This window comes from Bufo gargarizans, chromosome 8, assembly GCF_014858855.1.
Source record: "Bufo gargarizans isolate SCDJY-AF-19 chromosome 8, ASM1485885v1, whole genome shotgun sequence".
Lineage (NCBI taxonomy): Eukaryota > Metazoa > Chordata > Amphibia > Anura > Bufonidae > Bufo > Bufo gargarizans.
This window is the reverse complement of record NC_058087.1, coordinates 175,468,371-175,489,446: the sequence shown is the minus strand read 5'-3', so window position 1 is coordinate 175,489,446 and position 21,076 is coordinate 175,468,371. Positions and strand designations below refer to the sequence as shown.

The 21,076-nt window shown below is 42.8% G+C and overlaps 1 protein-coding gene across 2 annotated transcripts in view; it reads right to left on the bottom strand.

The window, feature by feature from the left end:
• Positions 1 to 21,076, bottom strand: part of SCNN1B (sodium channel epithelial 1 subunit beta) — a 47,234-nt gene that overhangs the window by 13,995 nt on the left and 12,163 nt on the right. For both annotated transcript variants that reach the window (XM_044304898.1, XM_044304900.1), the window contains exons 2-6: positions 19,596 to 19,915; positions 19,210 to 19,507; positions 13,588 to 13,778; positions 11,743 to 11,849; positions 25 to 188 (exon numbers count right to left, since the gene is read on the bottom strand). In XM_044304898.1, coding sequence (XP_044160833.1) covers positions 25 to 188; positions 11,743 to 11,849; positions 13,588 to 13,778; positions 19,210 to 19,507; positions 19,596 to 19,915 — 1,080 coding nt within the window. The remainder of the gene's footprint in view (positions 1 to 24; positions 189 to 11,742; positions 11,850 to 13,587; positions 13,779 to 19,209; positions 19,508 to 19,595; positions 19,916 to 21,076) is intronic.

Genomic DNA, 21,076 nt, shown 5'->3' with positions numbered 1-21,076 from the left:
CTGTGTATTTTCCCATAAACGTACCACTTGAACAGCTATGGAGGTCTCTGTTCCTGGCATGGCATAAATCCCCAGGTCCTTCAGGAACGGGAAACTTCTCTGCTGGTGGAGAATAAGTCTGACAGCGGCGGTGGTCTGGAGAAATGGAATGTATTCTTCCTGGTCAATGTCAAGAACCATCTTCAGTCCTGGAAACAAATGGGATTATATACTAAAAACTTTTAGGTCAAGTTTTACTGGTACCATTCTGAGAACATGATCTAAATGTGACGTCAAGGATGGGACTACTGGAGACGGGTCTGGTGGTCTCGTTCTATGTCTTCCCATCTCAACCATTTCTAGCACATCCACCATCATCTGTTGTAGGAATGTAGGTCCTCTGACCCCCGTTTTCTGATTCGAAGCTCAGCCCTTTAGTAGCTAACATAGACTCAATGGGAACTGAACTTAATAAAATCGCCCACTGATGATTGATTGGTGGACATTGGTCACAGAAACTTGAAGGTCAGGGTCCCACCTAACAGTGCTTTAGGTGAATATGCCATAATGGGTCAGTTGGACCCACTGATCTTTAGTAGTCCCTTCATTGGCATCTACTACATATTATATGTAGGGCTTACACTACGTGCAGAATTATTAGGCAAATGAGTATTTTGACCACATCATCCTCTTTATGCATGTTGTCTTACTCCAAGCTGTATAGGCTCGAAAGCCTACTACCAATTAAGCAAATGACATCAACACCCTATATCAGGTGTGCATAATTATTAGGCAACTTCCTTTCCTTTGGCAAAATGGGTCAAAAGAAGGACTTGACAGGCTCAGAAAAGTCAAAAATAGTGAGATATCTTGCAGAGGGATGCAGCACTCTTAAAATTGCAAAGCTTCTGAAGCGTGATCATCGAACAATCAAGCGTTTCATTCAAAATAGTCAACAGGGTCGCAAGAAGCGTGTGGAAAAACCAAGGCGCAAAATAACTGCCCATGAACTGAGAAAAGTCAAGCGTGCAGCTGCCAAGATGCCACTTGCCACCAGTTTGGCCATATTTCAGAGCTGCAACATCACTGGAGTGCCCAAAAGCACAAGGTGTGCAATACTCAGAGACATGGCCAAGGTAAGAAAGGCTGAAAGACGACCACCACTGAACAAGACACACAAGCTGAAACGTCAAGACTGGGCCAAGAAATATCTCAAGACTGATTTTTCTAAGGTTTTATGGACTGATGAAATGAGAGTGAGTCTTGATGGGCCAGATGGCTGGATTGGTAAAGGGCAGAGAGCTCCAGTCCGACTCAGACGCCAGCAAGGTGGAGGTGGAGTACTGGTTTGGGCTGGTATCATCAAAGATGAGCTTGTGGGGCCTTTTTGGGTTGAGGATGGAGTCAAGCTCAACTCCCAGTCCTACTGCCAGTTTCTGGAAGACACCTTCTTCAAGCAGTGGTACAGGAAGAAGTCTGCATCCTTCAAGAAAAACATGATTTTCATGCAGGACAATGCTCCATCACACGCGTCCAAGTACTCCACAGCGTGGCTGGCAAGAAAGGGTATAAAAGAAGAAAATCTAATGACATGGCCTCCTTGTTCACCTGATCTGAACCCCATTGAGAACCTGTGGTCCATCATCAAATGTGAGATTTACAAGGAGGGAAAACAGTACACCTCTCTGAACAGTGTCTGGGAGGCTGTGGTTGCTGCTGCACGCAATGTTGATGGTGAACAGATCAAAACACTGACAGAATCCATGGATGGCAGGCTTTTGAGTGTCCTTGCAAAGAAAGGTGGCTATATTGGTCACTGATTTGTTTTTGTTTTGTTTTTGAATGTCAGAAATGTATATTTGTGAATGTTGAGATGTTATATTGGTTTCACTGGTAAAAATAAATAATTGAAATGGGTATATATTTGTTTTTTGTTAAGTTGCCTAATAATTATGTACAGTAATAGTCACCTGCACACACAGATATTCCCCTAAAATAGCTAAAACTAAAAACAAACTAAAAACTACTTCCAAAAATATTCAGCTTTGATATTAATGAGTTTTTTGGGTTCATTGAGAACATGGTTGTTGTTCAATAATAAAATTAATCCTCAAAAATACAACTTGCCTAATAATTCTGCACTCCCTGTATACACTACGTGCAGAATTATTAGGCAAATGAGTATTTTGACCACATCATCCTCTTTATGCATGTTGTCTTACTCCAAGCTGTATAGGCTCGAAAGCCTACTACCAATTAAGCATATTAGGTGATGTGCATCTCTGTAATGAGAAGGGGTGTGGTCTAATGACATCAACACCCTATATCAGGTGTGCATAATTATTAGGCAACTTCCTTTCCTTTGGCAAAATGGGTCAAAAGAAGGACTTGACAGGCTCAGAAAAGTCAAAAATAGTGAGATATCTTGCAGAGGGATGCAGCACTCTTAAAATTGCAAAGCTTCTGAAGCGTGATCATCGAACAATCAAGCGTTTCATTCAAAATAGTCAACAGGGTCGCAAGAAGCGTGTGGAAAAACCAAGGCGCAAAATAACTGCCCATGAACTGAGAAAAGTCAAGCGTGCAGCTGCCAAGATGCCACTTGCCACCAGTTTGTCCATATTTCAGAGCTGCAACATCACTGGAGTGCCCAAAAGCACAAGGTGTGCAATACTCAGAGACATGGCCAAGGTAAGAAAGGCTGAAAGACGACCACCACTGAACAAGACACACAAGCTGAACGTCAAGACTGGGCCAAGAAATATCTCAAGACTGATTTTTCTAAGGTTTTATGGACTGATGAAATGAGAGTGAGTCTTGATGGGCCAGATGGCTGGATTGGTAAAGGGCAGAGAGCTCCAGTCCGACTCAGACGCCAGCAAGGTGGAGGTGGAGTACTGGTTTGGGCTGGTATCATCAAAAGATGAGCTTGTGGGGCCTTTTTGGGTTGAGGATGGAGTCAAGCTCAACTCCCAGTCCTACTGCCAGTTTCTGGAAGACACCTTCTTCAAGCAGTGGTACAGGAAGAAGTCTGCAAGGCAAGAAAAACATGATTTTCATGCAGGACAATGCTCCATCACACGCGTCCAAGTACTCCACAACGTGGCTGGCAAGAAAGGGTATAAAAGAAGAAAATCTAATGACATGGCCTCCTTGTTCACCTGATCTGAACCCCATTGAGAACCTGTGGTCCATCATCAAATGTGAGATTTACAAGGAGGGAAAACAGTACACCTCTCTGAACAGTGTCTGGGAGGCTGTGGTTGCTGCTGCACGCAATGTTGATGGTGAACAGATCAAAACACTGACAGAATCCATGGATGGCAGGCTTTTGAGTGTCCTTGCAAAGAAAGGTGGCTATATTGGTCACTGATTTGTTTTTGTTTTGTTTTTGAATGTCAGAAATGTATATTTGTGAATGTTGAGATGTTATATTGGTTTCACTGGTAAAAATAAATAATTGAAATGGGTATATATTTGTTTTTTGTTAAGTTGCCTAATAATTATGTACAGTAATAGTCACCTGCACACACAGATATCCCCCTAAAATAGCTAAAACTAAAAACAATCTAAAAACTACTTCCAAAAATATTCAGCTTTGATATTAATGAGTTTTTTGGGTTCATTGAGAACATGGTTGTTGTTCAATAATAAAATTAATCCTCAAAAATACAACTTGCCTAATAATTCTGCACTCCCTGTATACATAGTCAAGTAATACAGATCCCAAAAAATCCTGTGGGTCCATTCTGTACTTTCATGTGCCTCACATTTAATACAGGATAGGTGGAGAACTGAGGGTGGGTATATTTAGGACTGATAAGATTTCCTCTTCTTGCAAAAGTCTTGCATAGATCTGAAGTTACATTATATAGAGATCAAATCCAGAGCTGCTTCCTGATTTCTGCTGTTAGCTCTTAGTCTGAATAGTACATATAGGTTCCTCAGCAGGGGTAGATTGGCCATAGACCTTACAGGGAAATTTCCTGGTGGGCCAATGTCCGGGGGGCTGCCTGGACCGTCCTCCCAGCCGGCCACTGGAAGTTTTTGGGGCTGTATTTTGTGCTGCTGGCAGTATTTTGTGATGGACTGTGGTATTTGGCTCGGTTGGAGTGGTTTAATGTGCCACAATATGGTATTGTTGGCCCTGCCTTCCATCAATTTGGACCCAACTACAAAACAGGGCCACTTTTAGTATTTTTTCCTGGGCCACTTTAAGTTCCCAGTCCCCTTCTGTTCCTCAGTTTTCCTGAATGCACAAAAAGACGCTAAGAATTCGTCTTGTCACAGACTACTGACGAAATCCAAGCGTCAGCAACCAGCAGAAGTTTGATTGCAGCTCTAGATGTGACTGAGAAAGCCACCATGATGTAACTACTGCTGTGAGATCCATAAAAGATAAGTAAAGCAGTCTGAGCTTTACTGAATATTATGTGTAGCTGTAACAGGACACGTGAAGTCATTTTATCTCAGAGAGATTTCCCTGTGATCTGTAAACACGTTTTCGAACACGTTATCATTAGACTCAACCCGTTAAAGTGATTAAAGCCATCACCAGAGTACCGGACGCTCTTTATCTACATCCAATCAGGTGGATGATCCCAGCAAACGATAAAGTACGCTAATATCTTAATAACCTTTACATTTTCTTGTTTCATTCATGTTGTAGGTTTAGGCTGTGTTCACAGAGATCAATGTTTGCGAGAGTTTCTTTTTTCTAGAGGTCAAAACTGTAATTTTATCATAAAAAAAGATTTTATTATTTTTTAAACTTCTTGATTCAGTCATGGTTTGGGGGAAAAAATGAGAAAAAGGCTTGGGAAAAAAACACTAAAACCACACAGTGTGAACACAGCCTTAACAACACACAACCACACGTTTCACCTTTTGTACCCTAATTCAGAAAGGGGAGTAACATCATTATTTTTCCAACTTTAAAGCTAATGTTAACTTACATATTAAAGGGAGTCTATCACCTAAAATGACCATTATACACCCCAAACATGACGATATCCATTACATTCCCCATTTTATAATCTTACCTTTGATATTGCTGTCCGTCGCCTATTCGCTCTTAAAAACACTTTTATTCCATATGCTAATCGGGTTCTGAAGGTGCCCAGGGGCGGCGTTTATGCGGCCGGTGCCCAGGCTCCACGGCGCTGTTCAAATCAAACCCCTCCCCTTTCACCCCTCTGGCCCGCCCTCGGTTCTTCAGATACCATCCTCCAGTCAATGAGCAATCCGGCGCCTGCGCCCTCCATTACTCACTAGGGCAGAGGCAGCAGAGCGTTTAATGCGCATGCGCCGGCCCGTACATCCCGATCTAGCCGGCGGAAGTAAACTGCCAAAGTATCGGGATGTACGGGCCGGCGCATGCGCATTAAACGCTCTGCTGCCTCTGCCCTAGTGAGTAATGGAGGGCGCAGGCGCAGGCGCCGGATTGCTCATTGACTGGAGGATGGTATCTGAAGAACCGAGGGCGGGCCAGAGGGGTGAAAGGGGAGGGGTTTGATTTGAACAGCGCCGTGGAGCCTGGGCACCGGCCGCATAAACGCCGCCCCTGGGCACCTTCAGAACCCGATTAGCATATGGAATAAAAGTGTTTTTAAGAGCGAATAGGCGACGGACAGCAATATCAAAGGTAAGATTATAAAATGGGGAATGTAATGGATATCGTCATGTTTGGGGTGTATAATGGTCATTTTAGGTGATAGACTCCCTTTAAGGAACTGCCCTCACAGTAATACCCTAATATACTGTATGCCTATTAACCAAATAACTCCCTTTAAGAACAACAGAGCTCTGGGTATGGGGAAGGACGAAGAAATCAAATTCTTTGTGGATGCTTCCCCTACAACATGATCACCTGTCTCAGGGGCGTAGCTAAAGGCTCATGGGCCCTGGTGCAAGAGTTCAGCTTGGGCCCCCGTCCCTTAGTGCTTTTTGGCAAGGGACAGGGGAGCACATAGCCTTCCTGCTGCTAGAGGCAAACATTAAAAGGGCACCTCCTCAATCTAAATTCTTAACCTAACCCCTTCCCTCCAGCCAGAGGTGTAAATTGACCAGCATGCACTTTCTATAATGTCAGTGTCTTATGTGGCACAAGGGTCGTTGGGCCCCTCAGGCTCCTGGGCCCGATAGCGACTGCTACCTCTGCACCCCCTATAGCTACGCCCCTGACCTGTCTTATCACTTATTTTAAATTCCTAGGAAAGCAGCCATTAAGAATTTGACTGCATTGATAAGGGAGGGGTGGATCATATACCAATAGTACAATTGGGAAATTGTTAATGAGATTAATATACAAAAGTTCCCCAAAAGAATTTAAAAAGTTTTAAAAAATGAGTCTTGCTTTTTTTTATTTATTTTAAAAAGAAACAGTGCCACTCTTGTATGTGGGTTTCGTCTGGTACTGCAGCTTAGTCACATTTACCTGAATAGTGCTCAGTTGTAATACCAGAGAGAACCTATGGACAAGAGTGGCGCCGTTTCTACAGAAAAATAAATAAAAATAGACCTTAGACAACCTTGGTAAGTTGGGACATGTCACAAACTATCATCATCAACATGAAAGTGTTGGTAGAAACAGAAACATGAAGTTAATGTGACATAAATGCATCAACAAAAAAAATACATCACAAAGTATGAACCATAAACACAAGTGATACAGTTTAAAATGAATATAAACAGTAGCGGCTAGAACCAGTTATCATGTTTTCTTATAACTTCTTCTATATTCTTACAGGAAAGCAGTAAAGAAAAACAAATTGCCCTGAACCTCCATTGTCTAGGACGCACCGTCATCCTGTCCCCCTACCATGACTGCTGATTCAACATTGTATGTCATTATTGGGCACTGTGTAATACTATTTTTGGGACATTGTGTTATTAGATACTACCATTTGGTCAGTATGGCATTGTTATTTTGACACCATAGACTATTATTAGGGTAATTTATGGAGCTATTATTAGAGTAATATATGGTACTGTATGGTTCTATTATTACAGCAATATATGGGGCTATAATTGGGTACTGTAGGGTTCTATTATTACAGCAATATATGGGGCTATAATTGGGTACTGTATGGTTCTCTTATTAGTGTATTGTGTGGTGCTATCATTAGGGCACTATATGACTCTATTATTAGGGTGCTGTATGGTTCTGTTAGTGCAGTGGCCGGGTTTGGGGTGGCCCAAACGCTATGCTGGGTCCTCCGGACACCGTCAAAGTGTCACCACGTGTTGCTGCTCTCCAGAAGGGATGGTAAGGCATGGTGCACCCCAATGGGAATTAAGTCCAGAGTGTCAGGGTCTTTATGGAGGAATTCAGGTACAAAACAATACAGGTGAGGCATAGGTCTGACTTCTCCAGTCTCCTCGCTGGCAGAAGAAGGGTTTGATGCTGAGGAAAGGCCTGAGCTAGCTGTGCCTTTCTCTCTCAGAAGGCTGGCATCCTGGTCCAAGGCTGGTGATGCAGGGTCTGTGGCAGCGTATCCTCGTCTCAGCATCTTCTTATGGTCACTCAGTAGTCTCCTCTTCCAAGCACTGGTCCCTAAGTGCAGCACACTAGGGGCTCTGACTGCTCTCCTTATACACAGTTTTTGCTAGACTAGAACCTTCTAGTGGGAGAGGTGGAGTGGAGAAACTCAGCACAAACAAATACACTGTTTCAACTCCCGTCTGGTATAGACTTACATTACAGCTTCAATGATACCTAATGGGAATGACAGAGCAGGTTTTCCAGATAAAAACAAGTTTCCAGAGCTAAAACCAGACATTTAAGGCTACTTTTACACTAGCGTTTAAGTTTTCCGGTATTGAGTTCCGTCATAGGGTCTCAATACCGGGAAAAAAAAACCGCTTCAGTTTTGTCCCCATTCATTGTCAATGGGGACAAAACTGAACAGTACAGAACGTAATGCTCCAAAATGCATTCCGTTCCGTTTAGTTGTATTCCCATACCGGAGAGCAAACAGCAACATGCTTTCCGTCCTGGGATGCGGAGCAAGACGGATCCGTCATGTCCCCCAATGCAAGTCAATGGGAACGAATCCGTTTTCTCTGCCACAATAGAAAACGGATCCGTCCCCCATTGACTTTCAATAGAGTTCATGACGGATCCGTCTTGGACATGTTAAAGATAATACAACCAGATCTGTTCATAACGGATGCAGATGGTTGTATTATCAGTAACGGAAGCGTTTTTGCTGAACCCTGCCGGATCCAGTAAAAATGCTAGTGTGAAAGTAGCCTAAAAGGTCAGGCTGTCTGCTTTTAGTGGTAAACAAGTCTGGGGTTTTCCCTCCAAAACATGGTCTTCTTTAAACCCTATTGAGCTTGAGCTGTGGAAAATTACCAGCTTCTCAATCAAAGTCCTAACAGTCTCTCAGTATTCATTAACCATTTCCACAGAGCCATGTAAATACAGTGATAATGAACAGGATATACTGTATATCATAACATACATATAAAATGCAAATCACAGTTCTGATAAATAATGACATCAGCAGTCTAAGTCAGTCACTAGTGTGGTATAATTACAAACTTATATAAACAGTATAAGTTAACCCTTTCAGGAGAAAACAAAGTAAGATGTTTTAACTTTGCATAGGGGATATAGTCAAATGTCTAGACTTCAGAGTGTCCCTGCTCCAGGGCACTACATTAGTACATTAATGTATGGTGATATTATTTGAGTACTGTATAGTGCTATTATTATGGTACCATATGACTCTATTATTGGGGTACCGTATGGAACTATTATTAGGGCAATGTAAGCTAATATTAGGGTATTATATTTGACTATTGTTAGGGTATGTGACTTTTATTAGGGTATTGTATGGTGCTATTAAAAGGGTATTGTATGGCACTATCATTATTGTACTGTATGTTGATATTATTAGGGTACTGTATGGTGATATTATTAGTGTACTATATGGTGATATTGTTAAGGCACTATATTTCATTACTATTAGGGTATGGTTAGGGTATGTCACTTATTTGGCTACTGTGTGGTGCTATTATAAGGGTACTATATGGCACTATCGTTATTGTACTGAATGTTGATATCATTAGGGTATTGTATGGCAATATTATTAGATTACTGTATACTTTTTTATTTTGACACAGCGTTACTGGGACACTATCATTTTTCGGAATGTTATTTATTATATTCTATTAATCGGGTCCAAACTAGGTTTTTCACATATTTTTCTCACAGACCTCAATCCATCCCTGTATTCCTATCATACTTGATTACTTGATCATAGGGATTTTTAAGGTATTGATATCAGAACAAATGAAACTAAATTCTGCATGCGGCGTAGTAAAGCTAGAAGTGGACACATGAGATTTTGTTTGCTGAGATGTGAACAGTGAGAACATTGATATATTCTGGCCATTTGCTCTGGATACAGGAGCAGAGAAGAGATAAGCCCCTGCTTTATGGGCAGCTACTTCTGGATCCCTTTCAGGTAACATATTTAATTTCCATAATGGATTTTAAGACATTAAAGCAGAAAGCTTAGCTGGGATCTGCTGAGGTTATACAATAACACGTTGATTTAGGTGTAACCTGGAGCTCCTGGGATCCAATGCAAATTCTAGAACAGCCCTCACCTGCCATGTACCATTTATGATACTAGTGTCTTATGTTGCAGAGGGGCCTATGGTCAACATCAGGCACCAGGGCCGAAGTTCAACTGCTATTTCTACATCCCCTTAGCTATACCACTGACTCTGGTGGAAGTGTTCACCATAAAGTTTATTAATTCTGAGCAAAGTTCATTGTGTACCTATTACATATACCACGACCATCGACAATGGCCCTCAACCAAAGGCATATTATTCACAAGTATTGCATATGATCCTCTTCATCAGACCCCAGACCAGACCTCAACCCAAATACAGACCCCAGACCAGACCCCCTAAACAAATACAGACTCCAGACCAGACCCACTGAATAAATACAAGCTCCAGACCAGACTCTCTAAATAAAAAGATGCCAAACCTGAGCCCCTAAACAAATACAGACCCCAGACCAGACTCCCTGAATAAATACAGGCTCCAGACCAGACTCTCTAAATAAAATCAGATGGCAAACCTGAGCCCCTAAACAAATACAGACCCCAGAACAGACCCCCTGAATAAATACAGATGCCAGACCAGAGCCCCTAAACAAATACAGACCCAAGAACAGACCCCCTGAATAAATACAGATGCTAGATCAGAGCCCCTAAACAAATACAGACCCCAGAACAGACCCCCTAAATAAATACAGGCCCCAGACCACACTCCCTGAATAAATACAGATGCCAGACCAGAGTACTAAACAAATACAGACACCAGACCCCCCCTAAATAAATACAGATGCCAGACCAGAGCCCCTAAACAAATACAGACCCCAGACCAAACCGCCTGAATAAATACAGGCCCCAGACCCTACTCCCTAAATAAATACATATGCCAGACCAGGGACTGCCTGTCCTGTCCATCACAATGGTGGGGGCGTGGCATAGAAGAAAGCGAGAAGAGCTTCTCGGTGCAACAAGATGTAACGGCACCACCTGGATGCAAATAGGGGAAATTTGTATATTATCAAACGTATTTATTTGGGGAACTTGCAAAACATATGGAGATGCCAGAGACATCATAGGGCTCTGCTTACAAGCGCGGAAGGCCAGCTGCTGACTGTTTAACATGGTATGTGGTGACAGATGCCCTTTAATGGTCCATGATTGGGACCATGATTCTTGGGTTGCTTTGGCCTTCATTCCAGGTTAAGGGGATTTTCTTTTCCATTTGTTCCAGTTTAGTGGAAAAAGAACTGACAAACCCTTTGAGCAGGGTCAGACCTGCCCACCAGTGGACCATATAGTAAAGCAAGGCTCGGACACAATAATGGGCCCCAAGGATCCAGCAGAAGACAACCCCATTCAGAGATGACTTTAGAGCCAGTCACTTGCCACTATTTCTTATGATTTCTTATCATTGATGACATGTCCAGTGTGGACAATGATAACCAAAAAGATTTTGGTGAAAATGTAAGTGGACGTCACATATTTTGTGTAGTCTAAGGGTGGCTCTCAGAATCACGTCCTTGGGTGGGCTCAAGAAACCCAAGTCCAAACAATGCCTATGGGTGTCATAAAATGTATACATAATATTGTGCACGCCTCAATACTTTAGAGGTTCTGTGGGTAACGAGAATATCAGATCCCAAATAACATACTGTTTTTGGACACTGGTTCTATTTAATAAATCACAAACTTTGCATTCAGAAAACCTTTGCGTGTGTATGGGATTCCTTTCAATCAAATAATGCACAGACCACCCTACCCGAAGTGATATAAGTAGTAATAAGTCAAAGCAACTGGTATTTTTCCTTGAAAACTTTTGATCATCCTACTGGCTTTCTCAATTACAATAACTTGTTAAAAGAATCTCCGGAATTGAATAGTGGAAACTGAGAAAGCCAGTCGGATGAGTTGAGAAACGTCTTTAAGAAAAAATACAGCTGATTTGATTTATTACTACTCATATACCATCAGAACCTTCACAGACATTCCCCCGAAGGGACTTACCTTTTCTGCATTCTATCTCTTGATGTTAGAATTCCTGCACCATTCTACATTGCAAATCCAAATAAACTTATACTATTGAAAATGGAATCTACTCATGGTTCAGACTCTACGGTTTAGAGGGGGTTAGATTTTTGCCTTTCATTTTGTAGTGTTGTTAAATGAAGAAGCATATTCCTACCGAATTCTGCTCCTGGGTTAGCAGATACCAATAACTCTTGACCTTCTTGACCCCAGTTGAAGATATAGCAATTTCCATAGTCCTGATCGTAAATATGTGTGAAATTTCTGCAAGAGAGAAGGCTGCTATCACCATCTACTGTATATTGTACTGTATCTACTATATTAATTTAGCCAAAAACCCACCTGTCATCAATTAGTCTTAAGCCCAAGTTTATCCCATGCTAAGAGCAGAGAACTGACATATCCATTTGCATGTAAAGATCCTTACAGCTCTCCCCCTCCTCTAGCTACCATGTGCCATTATTGATACTAGTGTCTCTTCAGATGTCAGAGTGGCCTTTTGGGCCCATTAGATACCAGTGCCAGGATAAGACTGCTACCTCTACACCTATGTTGGCAAAAAGAGTCCCCAAGGATGGGGACTCTTTGGTGGTAATAGCCAATGCAAACTTGTGGTGGAAAACCGTTCTCTGTGAACGGTGACTAAACATGGGTTGGTTGGTATTGCCATATGGTTCACCCTCGACGAACTATATCAAGCATCTGAAATGCCTCGTGTGATGGAGCATGCCAATATTTTTTGTGCTCACATATTTATACACAATTTTACAAAAACAATGCTCCTCTTCACAAAAATTATTATCCAGGAGATACTATATCTCCTTATATAGACTGCCTAAATGGCATAAGGAGTTTTATAGGGCAGGCAATGCTCCTCTGGGCTGGGAACCCTCTTTCCAAAAATTATTAGATACTGTGTGCTAAGGATTCCAGCCATGATGCAAAATCTTTATCAGACAGAGCCCCTTACCTACCATGTGCCATTTATACTGGTGGCTCCTTATGAAACATAGGAGCCTCAAGGCTCCAAAAAGTGCCAAGGCCTGGATGCAACTACTGCCTTTGCACCCCCTGTAGCTACACCCCTGTTCCATATAGATCCATATCAATGTTGTGGCCTAAGACAACTGAGCAATAATACCTCTCAAGACCTTCTGAACACCATGTATTGGTTTTAGATTTGATTTTGACGACGTCCGTATTATAGAAAGGAGCAAACCAGTCTTGATTTTACAGTGTGCATTATACTCCAGAGCTGCATTCACAATTCTGCAGGTCATTATTGACGGACATAACTCTAACAGCTTATCTGAGCTTCTGTAATTTAGTGGGACAATAAGGTCTCCTAGACACAGTTAGACTAGGTGACTGCTATAGGGTTCTTGCATGGTACCTATCCTGGTTGGAGCCATGTCCTTTGTTTCCAGCTGGCAAGAATAGGACTCCCCTCTCCAGTGGTGGGGAGTTGACCATGGTATGTATGTAGGAAGGGGTGCAGGGATAAGCCTACACCACCCATGTCTTGGGTGGCAATACTTGTATTTAAATTTTTGCTACGTTGACCCATCTGTACTATGCATGCTACTGCTCGTTTCTTTAGATCAGATTACTGTTCAGAAGTAAAGGCTTCAAGTTTCCAGAGCAAACTCTGTTCAGATGTGGATGCAGTAAGGGATGCTGGGAGATATTAGATCTGAAGTCTGCAGAATTGTGAATGCAGCTCTGAAATATAATACAAGATGCAACTCAGAATCAGTACACATTAAGCAATCTAATGTACAATGACTCTTTAACATTAGTAGATGTAGGTGTGGTAAGCTCATTGGTGCTAATGGCAAAATGTCTCCCAAAAGGAACCCTTCCCCCCTTTAGGTCTATATTTTGGTGAAAAGAATTGATATCAAAACCTCAAGATTTGTAAGGCTATAGAGCTCTGTAATCTCTAGGATAGGCAACATAAAGATATACATGTGCACTTTCCACCTAGCCCATACCCTTGTACCTGTAACTGCACGTTTCTCCTCCAAACATGCAGGTGAGGATCATTTCTTCTGCCTTGTAGCCCATTTCAATCTTGTCTTCTAATGGTATTTTTGAGAAGATACTGGAAAACTGAAGAAGATACCATTCCCGTATGGCTTGGATGCCACTGGTAAAGTTCTTGTATTCACATTGCTTCCCATTGTTGGTGCACTGTAGAAGAAGTCAAAGTATTGGATATTACATGGTTCCTGAAAGGTACTGATTCTCCTTGCAGCGACTCAGCCAGTAGTAAGGAGTCTTAGGGCAATGATTCCTGGGGGAATATGCAAAATAGCTCTGCTCCAGCAGGAAGAAAACTGTTTTTCTAGTATCACCTACAGGTGGCTTCTCTCTGTAAGTCAATATCTGAGAGATTTAGTCATGACTTGGCTGAGCTGCCGTACCAGATGAAGCCCCTGGACCAGGGTAGAACTTTTTCCTAATTTTGTACTAACCCTATGAGGGAATTTTGAACTGGGAGGCCATATGAAGGCAATCAAAGCATTTTAAAGGAAGCTCCATTTTTCTAGAACCTCATGAAATGAGCTTAGGATTAGCTAAAATGAGCTACCTTAAGGTCAACTAGTAGAAAAAATGGCTGCATGTACCTGCTTAAATCGAGCAGTTGACATGTTTTTCATCTTAAGTCAATACCTTCAACGGTCCAGAATGGAGAGTGGTCAGAAAGTTATTGTTACTGCAGTCGGAAGAGAAGACACGGGCAGTGAGCCCTAACTGGAACCCTGACGGCTTTCCCTGCCTACTTGCAGTGCAAGCCCTAGGCAAGTCCGCAACTGGTCGACGTTCCCCACCCTATTAATAAGGTGCAAGACAGACTACACACAAAGAAAAAATCACACAAAAGCATAGTCGTACAGGAATGGGACAAAACCAGGAGGGCTATACAGTACCAAATCGAGAGACATAGGGTAAATAGCCAAGCCGAGATCAGAACCAGACAAGAGACACCAAAAACCTGAGAGTGGTCAAAAGCAAGCTGAGGTCAGTAATATGAGCAAGCCAAATGCTCAGACAGAACTGGAAGCAGGAGAACAGGTAGGGATTCACAGACTATCACTGGCAAGGAAATGAGGCCAGAAGGGGATTTAAATAGAGCGCTGAGTCCCTGGATCAGAACCTGATAGGTCCATGGATTCTGTGCTCCATTGGACAGGAACACAACCCCCCAAGCAATTGGATAACTGGACTGTTGTTCAGCCCACAGTAGTCACAGGCACACCTAAGTAAAATCCTGCACTAATCTCCCCCAACATACGTACGCCAAGGGAAGAAACAATGGATTGTGCTTCATTGTTATGGACGCGACCACATCACTGGGGGGCGTTGCCATGCAGCAAGTCAAGGGGGACGTGGCCCGGCAGCGCATCTCACCCGGCGCAGCTGTGCCGAAGCCAGAGACCGCAGCGCTGGAGCCCAGACAGGTAAGTTTGGGACAGGTATGAGAAATGTTCTTATAGTGAAGTGGTCTTCAACGTGTGGCTTCCCAGCTGTTGTAAAACTACAACTCCCAGCTGTCGTAGCATGCTAAGGTGCAACAGGTTGGAGACCACCACTATAATTGTCTTCCTAATCACTCTCTATTGTGGTTAGATTTTAAAAAATACTGTAAAAATATCCTAAAAATCCAAATACCCGGACAAGGGATGATGCTTCATCTGTGGCCTGGTTACTCTGTACAAAAGTGACTGGCATAGAATATCTGGATAGAACCTGCCACAGACTGATACAGAATGAACGCTTTGTATCTCTATGCTCTATGCTCCAATGATTTGTTTACCGGCTTCTTTTAAATGTAGCAGACAGGATTTTACAAGGATTAAGGTCCTTGATGAGTGCCAGGCGCTTGTGTCACGTGTAGCAGCCTGGCTGTCTCCTACTAGGACCATGAGAAAGAACAACAAGGACCAGGGGTGTAACTACCATAGTGGCAGACCATGCGACTGCTATGGGGCCCAGGGCAAGAGGGGGTCCAGTTGCGATAATCTCCTCTTCTACTGGAGGTGAAAACTTGGTCAGGAATCGACCCTCTAAAGAAACAACTTTTAGCAAACGAGGCAGTGGAAAAAATGGCCCAAGGGTCAATGAAAAGGGTTTTATGTCCTGTGTGGGGGGAGGGCCTGGTTTGATACTTGCTATGGGGCCCTTGTACGCCACTGACAAGGATACTTACATGGTGCAAACACGTGGGACACTGGTAAATCTACTTCATATAGTTATCAATACAATTACATAGATAGATGGAAAGATAGATAGATAGATCAATAGATTATAGATAATAGATAGATAGATCAATAGATTATAGATAATAGATAGATAGATAGATCAATAGATGATAGATATTCCCCATACAAATACAATGTACCAGATAGATAGATAATAGATGATTGATAAATAGATATAAATATTCCCCATACAAATACCATGTAAAATACATATTCTAGCATACAATGAAATATAATGATAGGCATTGAACAGACAGATGTGAAAGACAGATAGATGATAGATAGATAATAGATAGATAATATATGATAGATAGATAGATGATAGATAATAAATAGATAGATAGATAATAGATGATAGATAATAAATAGATAGATAGATAGATAATAGATGATAGATAATAAATAGATAGATAATAGATGATAGATAATAGATAGATAATAGATGATAGATAATAGATAGATAATAGATGATAGATAATAGATAGATAGATAGATATAAATATTCCCCATACAAATACCATGTAAAATACATATTCTAGCATACAATGAAATATAATGATAGACTTGGCATTGAACAGACAGATGTGAAAGACAGATAGATAGATAGATAATAAACAGACAGATACATCAGATGCAGGTAAAACTGAAGACACCTATATACATTAGGTTAATACTGGCTGAACTGACTAGCTAACCATCAGGCTACTTTCACACTTGCGTTCAGAGCGGATCCGTCTGAGACGGATCCGCTCATATAATGCAGACGGTGGATCCGTTCAGAACGGATCCGTCTGCATTATATTATAAAAAAAATTCTAAGTGTCAAAGTAGCCGCAGACGGATCTGTCCAGACTTTACATTGAAAGTCAATGGGGGACGGATCCGTTTGAAAATTGAGCCATAGTGTGTCATATTCAAACGGATCCGTCCCCATTGACTTACATTGTAAGTCTGGACGGATCCGTTTGCCTCCGCACGGCCAGGCGGACACCCGAACCCTGCAAGCAGCCTGCTGAGCGGAGCGGAGGACAGACGGTGCCAGACTGATGCATTCTGAGCGGATCCGCGTCCACTCAGAATGCATTAGGGCTGGACGGAAGCGTTCGGGCCGCTTGTGAGAGCCTTTGAACGGAACTCACAAGCGGAGCCCCGAACGCTAGTGTGAAAGTAGCCGTATGGTTCTCCTGACTCTCCTCCGATGAGAAGATGTTAACATGCCCGAATCTTTTGTTCTCAGGGAAATAAGCCACCGACAGAGGTGTATGGCAACAGTTTTCTCCCCTCTGCCCATTCAAAACACATGGACACTTGGTTGATTTGAGCAAGAAAGCACATGTAAGGTCCCTCTGTCTAAACGAGTATATGGCTGACAGCTGTCTAAACCGAATGGCCAGCTGAACTCTCCACCCTGCTTTATGCTGCCTTTCTCTTCTCTATGGGGTGAGGAAGGCGTGCCAACACATCACAGGCCATTTTGTCCCAAGATGGAGGACATGGAGAAATCACTGTCTAGCAGCCAATCACAGGGCAGCTTCCATTTATCAAGTGCATGATTCAAAATAAAAGCTGCGCTGTGATTGGTTGCTAGGGGCAACAGCTTTCCTTTTAGACTGCTTCTGTCGGCCATAAGTTGCTCAGTCAGACCAGACACCAGCGAAGTTTTACAAGCACAATTATATCAGACATCTTTTATAATCACATCTTGTTCCCGAGAGGTGCAGTCAGTTACCAATTTATGGTCACACGCAGTACGCAAGCCGAGGTCACCCTTGGTTTACTTTCCACATTGCAGCACAGTACATCTTGTTCATTGCTGCGACCAATTTATGTGAATTTTATTATGATGCTTCCAAAGGATGGAAAGCCTAAAGGACCAGCCGTGGATCTGCATCCGTATAGCGTGTACCAATTCCGCTAAGATATGTGCTCGAAAAAGGAAAGGGTTAAAGGGGTTGTCCGAGTGTTTAAAACTGATGACCTCTCCTCAGGAGGGGTCATCAGTATCTGATTAGTGGGTGTCCGACTCCCAGAGGCCACGGCGCTCCGGTAGGCTCGGCGGCCTCCTTCTAGGCCATGTAATGTTACATTCTGCAATACCAAGTACCGCCATTATCCTATGGATAGCGCTGTGCTTGGTCAGTTTAGAGGGGGCCCTCACCGATCAGATACTGATGACCTCTCCTGAGGATAGGTCATCGGTATCAAACACTTGGAAAACCCCTTTAAATTAAAATACAATTTTTTACGCTATACTTTCTACTGTGGAGGGAATGGGAGTCACCAGGAGTTGAAGCCAATTAGACATCAAAGTAGACATAATCTTTTTCCAATGCAATTTTGAGGGTGTTGTCATACATATCGCTGGCCGCATGGCCAAGTCCCAGCCTTGATGCGGCCAAACACAGCCGTGCCGTGTGAGTTACTAATAAAGGAAAATGGCATGGACTTAAAGGGGTTCTGAACTCTGACATACCTAGAATTTCACCCAGACAGCCTCCCTGACAAGAGCATCGGAGCAGTTCATGTGACGTATGGAGTTCCAGTGACGTACTGGGCTCTCCTTCAGGCTGCTAGGCGGAGGCTTACGCCCAGCAGTGAGCCCGGTGATGTCATCGGCACTGATGGGCGGGCTTTAGCTCTGCCCTAGCCTGTCAAACAGCTAGGGCAGAGCTAAAGCCTGACCATCAGATCCGGTGACGCAACCGAACACACTGCCGGCCGGAAGCCTCCGCCCGGTAGTGTGTTATAGTGAATAAAAGAGACCTTGCCCTGCGCGATCCTGCGCAGGGCAAGGGAGAGCATCGAAGCATGAACTGCTCCGATGTGCATGTCAGGGGGGCTGCCTGGGTGAAATTATGGGTATGTCCGGGTTCAGCTCTGAAACCGGACAACTCCTTTAATAAATAGTTGGCACTTCTTGGGCAATCCATATGACCATCTCTTTTGGTTGCATCCCAACTGGGCAACTATCTGTGATGGCACCCTTAAATGTATCCCATCCATAGTTGCCAACTGTCCTGAATTTGACAGGATTGTCCCTGATTTTCAGAGACAGTCCTGGCAAATGTGTGCTGTTCTGTGGCAAAAGTCGGGGGGAATAACCCAAACCCAACCCATAAGTGGGTGTTCTTGGTCAGGATAAGGATGTTCCCAGGGGTGAGGCATACATGTCCCAACTGAAACGTAGGTAAGTATGCCTATCATGGGTGGGGCTCAGCTGTCACATGACTGTAAGCCTGTCACCTGCTGCCTGAGTAGTAATTAGCATACCGTTTTCGGGGGAAAAAACTGACTGCTACAACGTTGAAACCATACTGTAACTGTTAATATCGATAGCACAGCGTGCATTGGACACTTACCAGTTGAATGGCCACTTTAAATCTCTCAGCATATGCAGTTTGGTTGTCTTTGGCGGTAACCCGAGAATAATTTGTGCTGCTATCAAAGATGTTATAAACCAATGGATTGTCGGGGTCATTTTCGTCGATGACCACTAGTGGCATGTAATTCCACAAACTGGGGTCGATGGTCTCATTGTGGCTTATGTTAGCTGGAGTCATTGCACCGAGATCGCTTTGGCTGGAGAACTGGATCCGGTCTAAAGCTGTGGCAACCAGCTGATCCAGCTCACGCAAGTGCGGCTTCACGCGTGAGTATCTGAAATGAGAAGAGACGACCACACTCTACATAACAAGAAATTACAGATCCCATGGATGTGACCAAATATATGACCTTTTATACTCACTTAAAAGGATTGGCATTGCAGATGGTCACAGCGGGAAATACCATGGCGTTGAAGCCTATGGAGAGAGACACGCTAACCCCATAGGACAGATACGTTTGTATGAGAATGCCCCACTGCCAAAAGACAAGAGCGGCGAAAAATAGGGTCAACAGGAACCACAACACCCTCTTTTTGGGTCCTTCCGAGATAATTCGCTTCGGTCCATGAGTATTGGTGTTATTGCAGAACCAGACCAGTAGTTCTTTATAGGTGTAACCTGGACCCTTCTGCATGCGATGTAGGGCCTTTGTGAAATACTGTCTAACTTTCTTCATCTTGACCTACAAGAAGTCCAAACATTGAAATTTTCAACACATTGTGTTCTAAGAAATTTCCTACAGATACAGTGAAACCTTTATAAAAAAAAATAACACCTGTTTGAGAAGAGCACAACCTTATCCAGACCTGAGGATCTGTGGCAGGTTTTCAATTCCACCATATATTATGAACACTGGCCGAAGACCATCCAGCTAGAAGACCACTTTTCAATGCAATTTTGGGTTGAAAAGTGGTCTTGAGACAACCACCCATGTATGAGCAACGTTGCTCATACATTAATAGGATTAACAGAGCTGAAGAAGACCAGACAAAACTAGTAGGCTAAGTCGGAGTACTCAATGCCAAGTGGCAGCTGCAAAGCAAATAGAAGATGACACTGTATACACAACTACTAAGCTATGTACTCTTCTCGTGCCACAATCAAATATGCAAAGCTCTGCCTGGTAATCAATGAGCATGATAGCCTCTTGAGTCAGCTAACTTGGATGCCAAGAGTTGGATCCCCACCCATCTGATATTGATGGCTTACTCTAATGGAAGGCCATCAAGAAGCCTATCATGGTCTTACTACTCACCGGAGGTGCCACATACATGCCACATACATGCTTAATGTTATTTCACATGCCAAAGCAAAAGAGATGTGCAGACACAGCATGTATGGTAGCTCAGAGATTCTTTTCGTCATATCCTGTGTACCACCGTATAGTGCCTACATATACAGAGGTATTGTTCAAGAAGCATGATAGCTCCATAAATCTCTACTGTAACGCCTAAATTTGCATAGTGCTGTAATATGGACATGTGCATTAGCTCTTATTGCTAAAATGAAACCATTCAAGTTTCCAGAAACCATACCAGCCATAAAAAGACTACTAAGAAAGGTTCAGCCCCTGCCCTCGTCTTTAAACTTTCATTTTGTAAACTCCCTAGTCTTGTCAGACTTGAAACCAGATATTTTCTATTGCTTCATCATTTCACAACTTCACTATGTTATAATTAAATAATTTCATCACCTGTCAGCACATACCTACCTCATCAGCCTATAAACACCTGGTGGATCTTGCAGAGTAAAAAGGTGCAGGTCAGAAGATTGGCCAAATAGTAATATGTACTGTAAGCTTAAAAGGGTTTTCCGAGATTATTTTTTACTGTACGGTATCTGA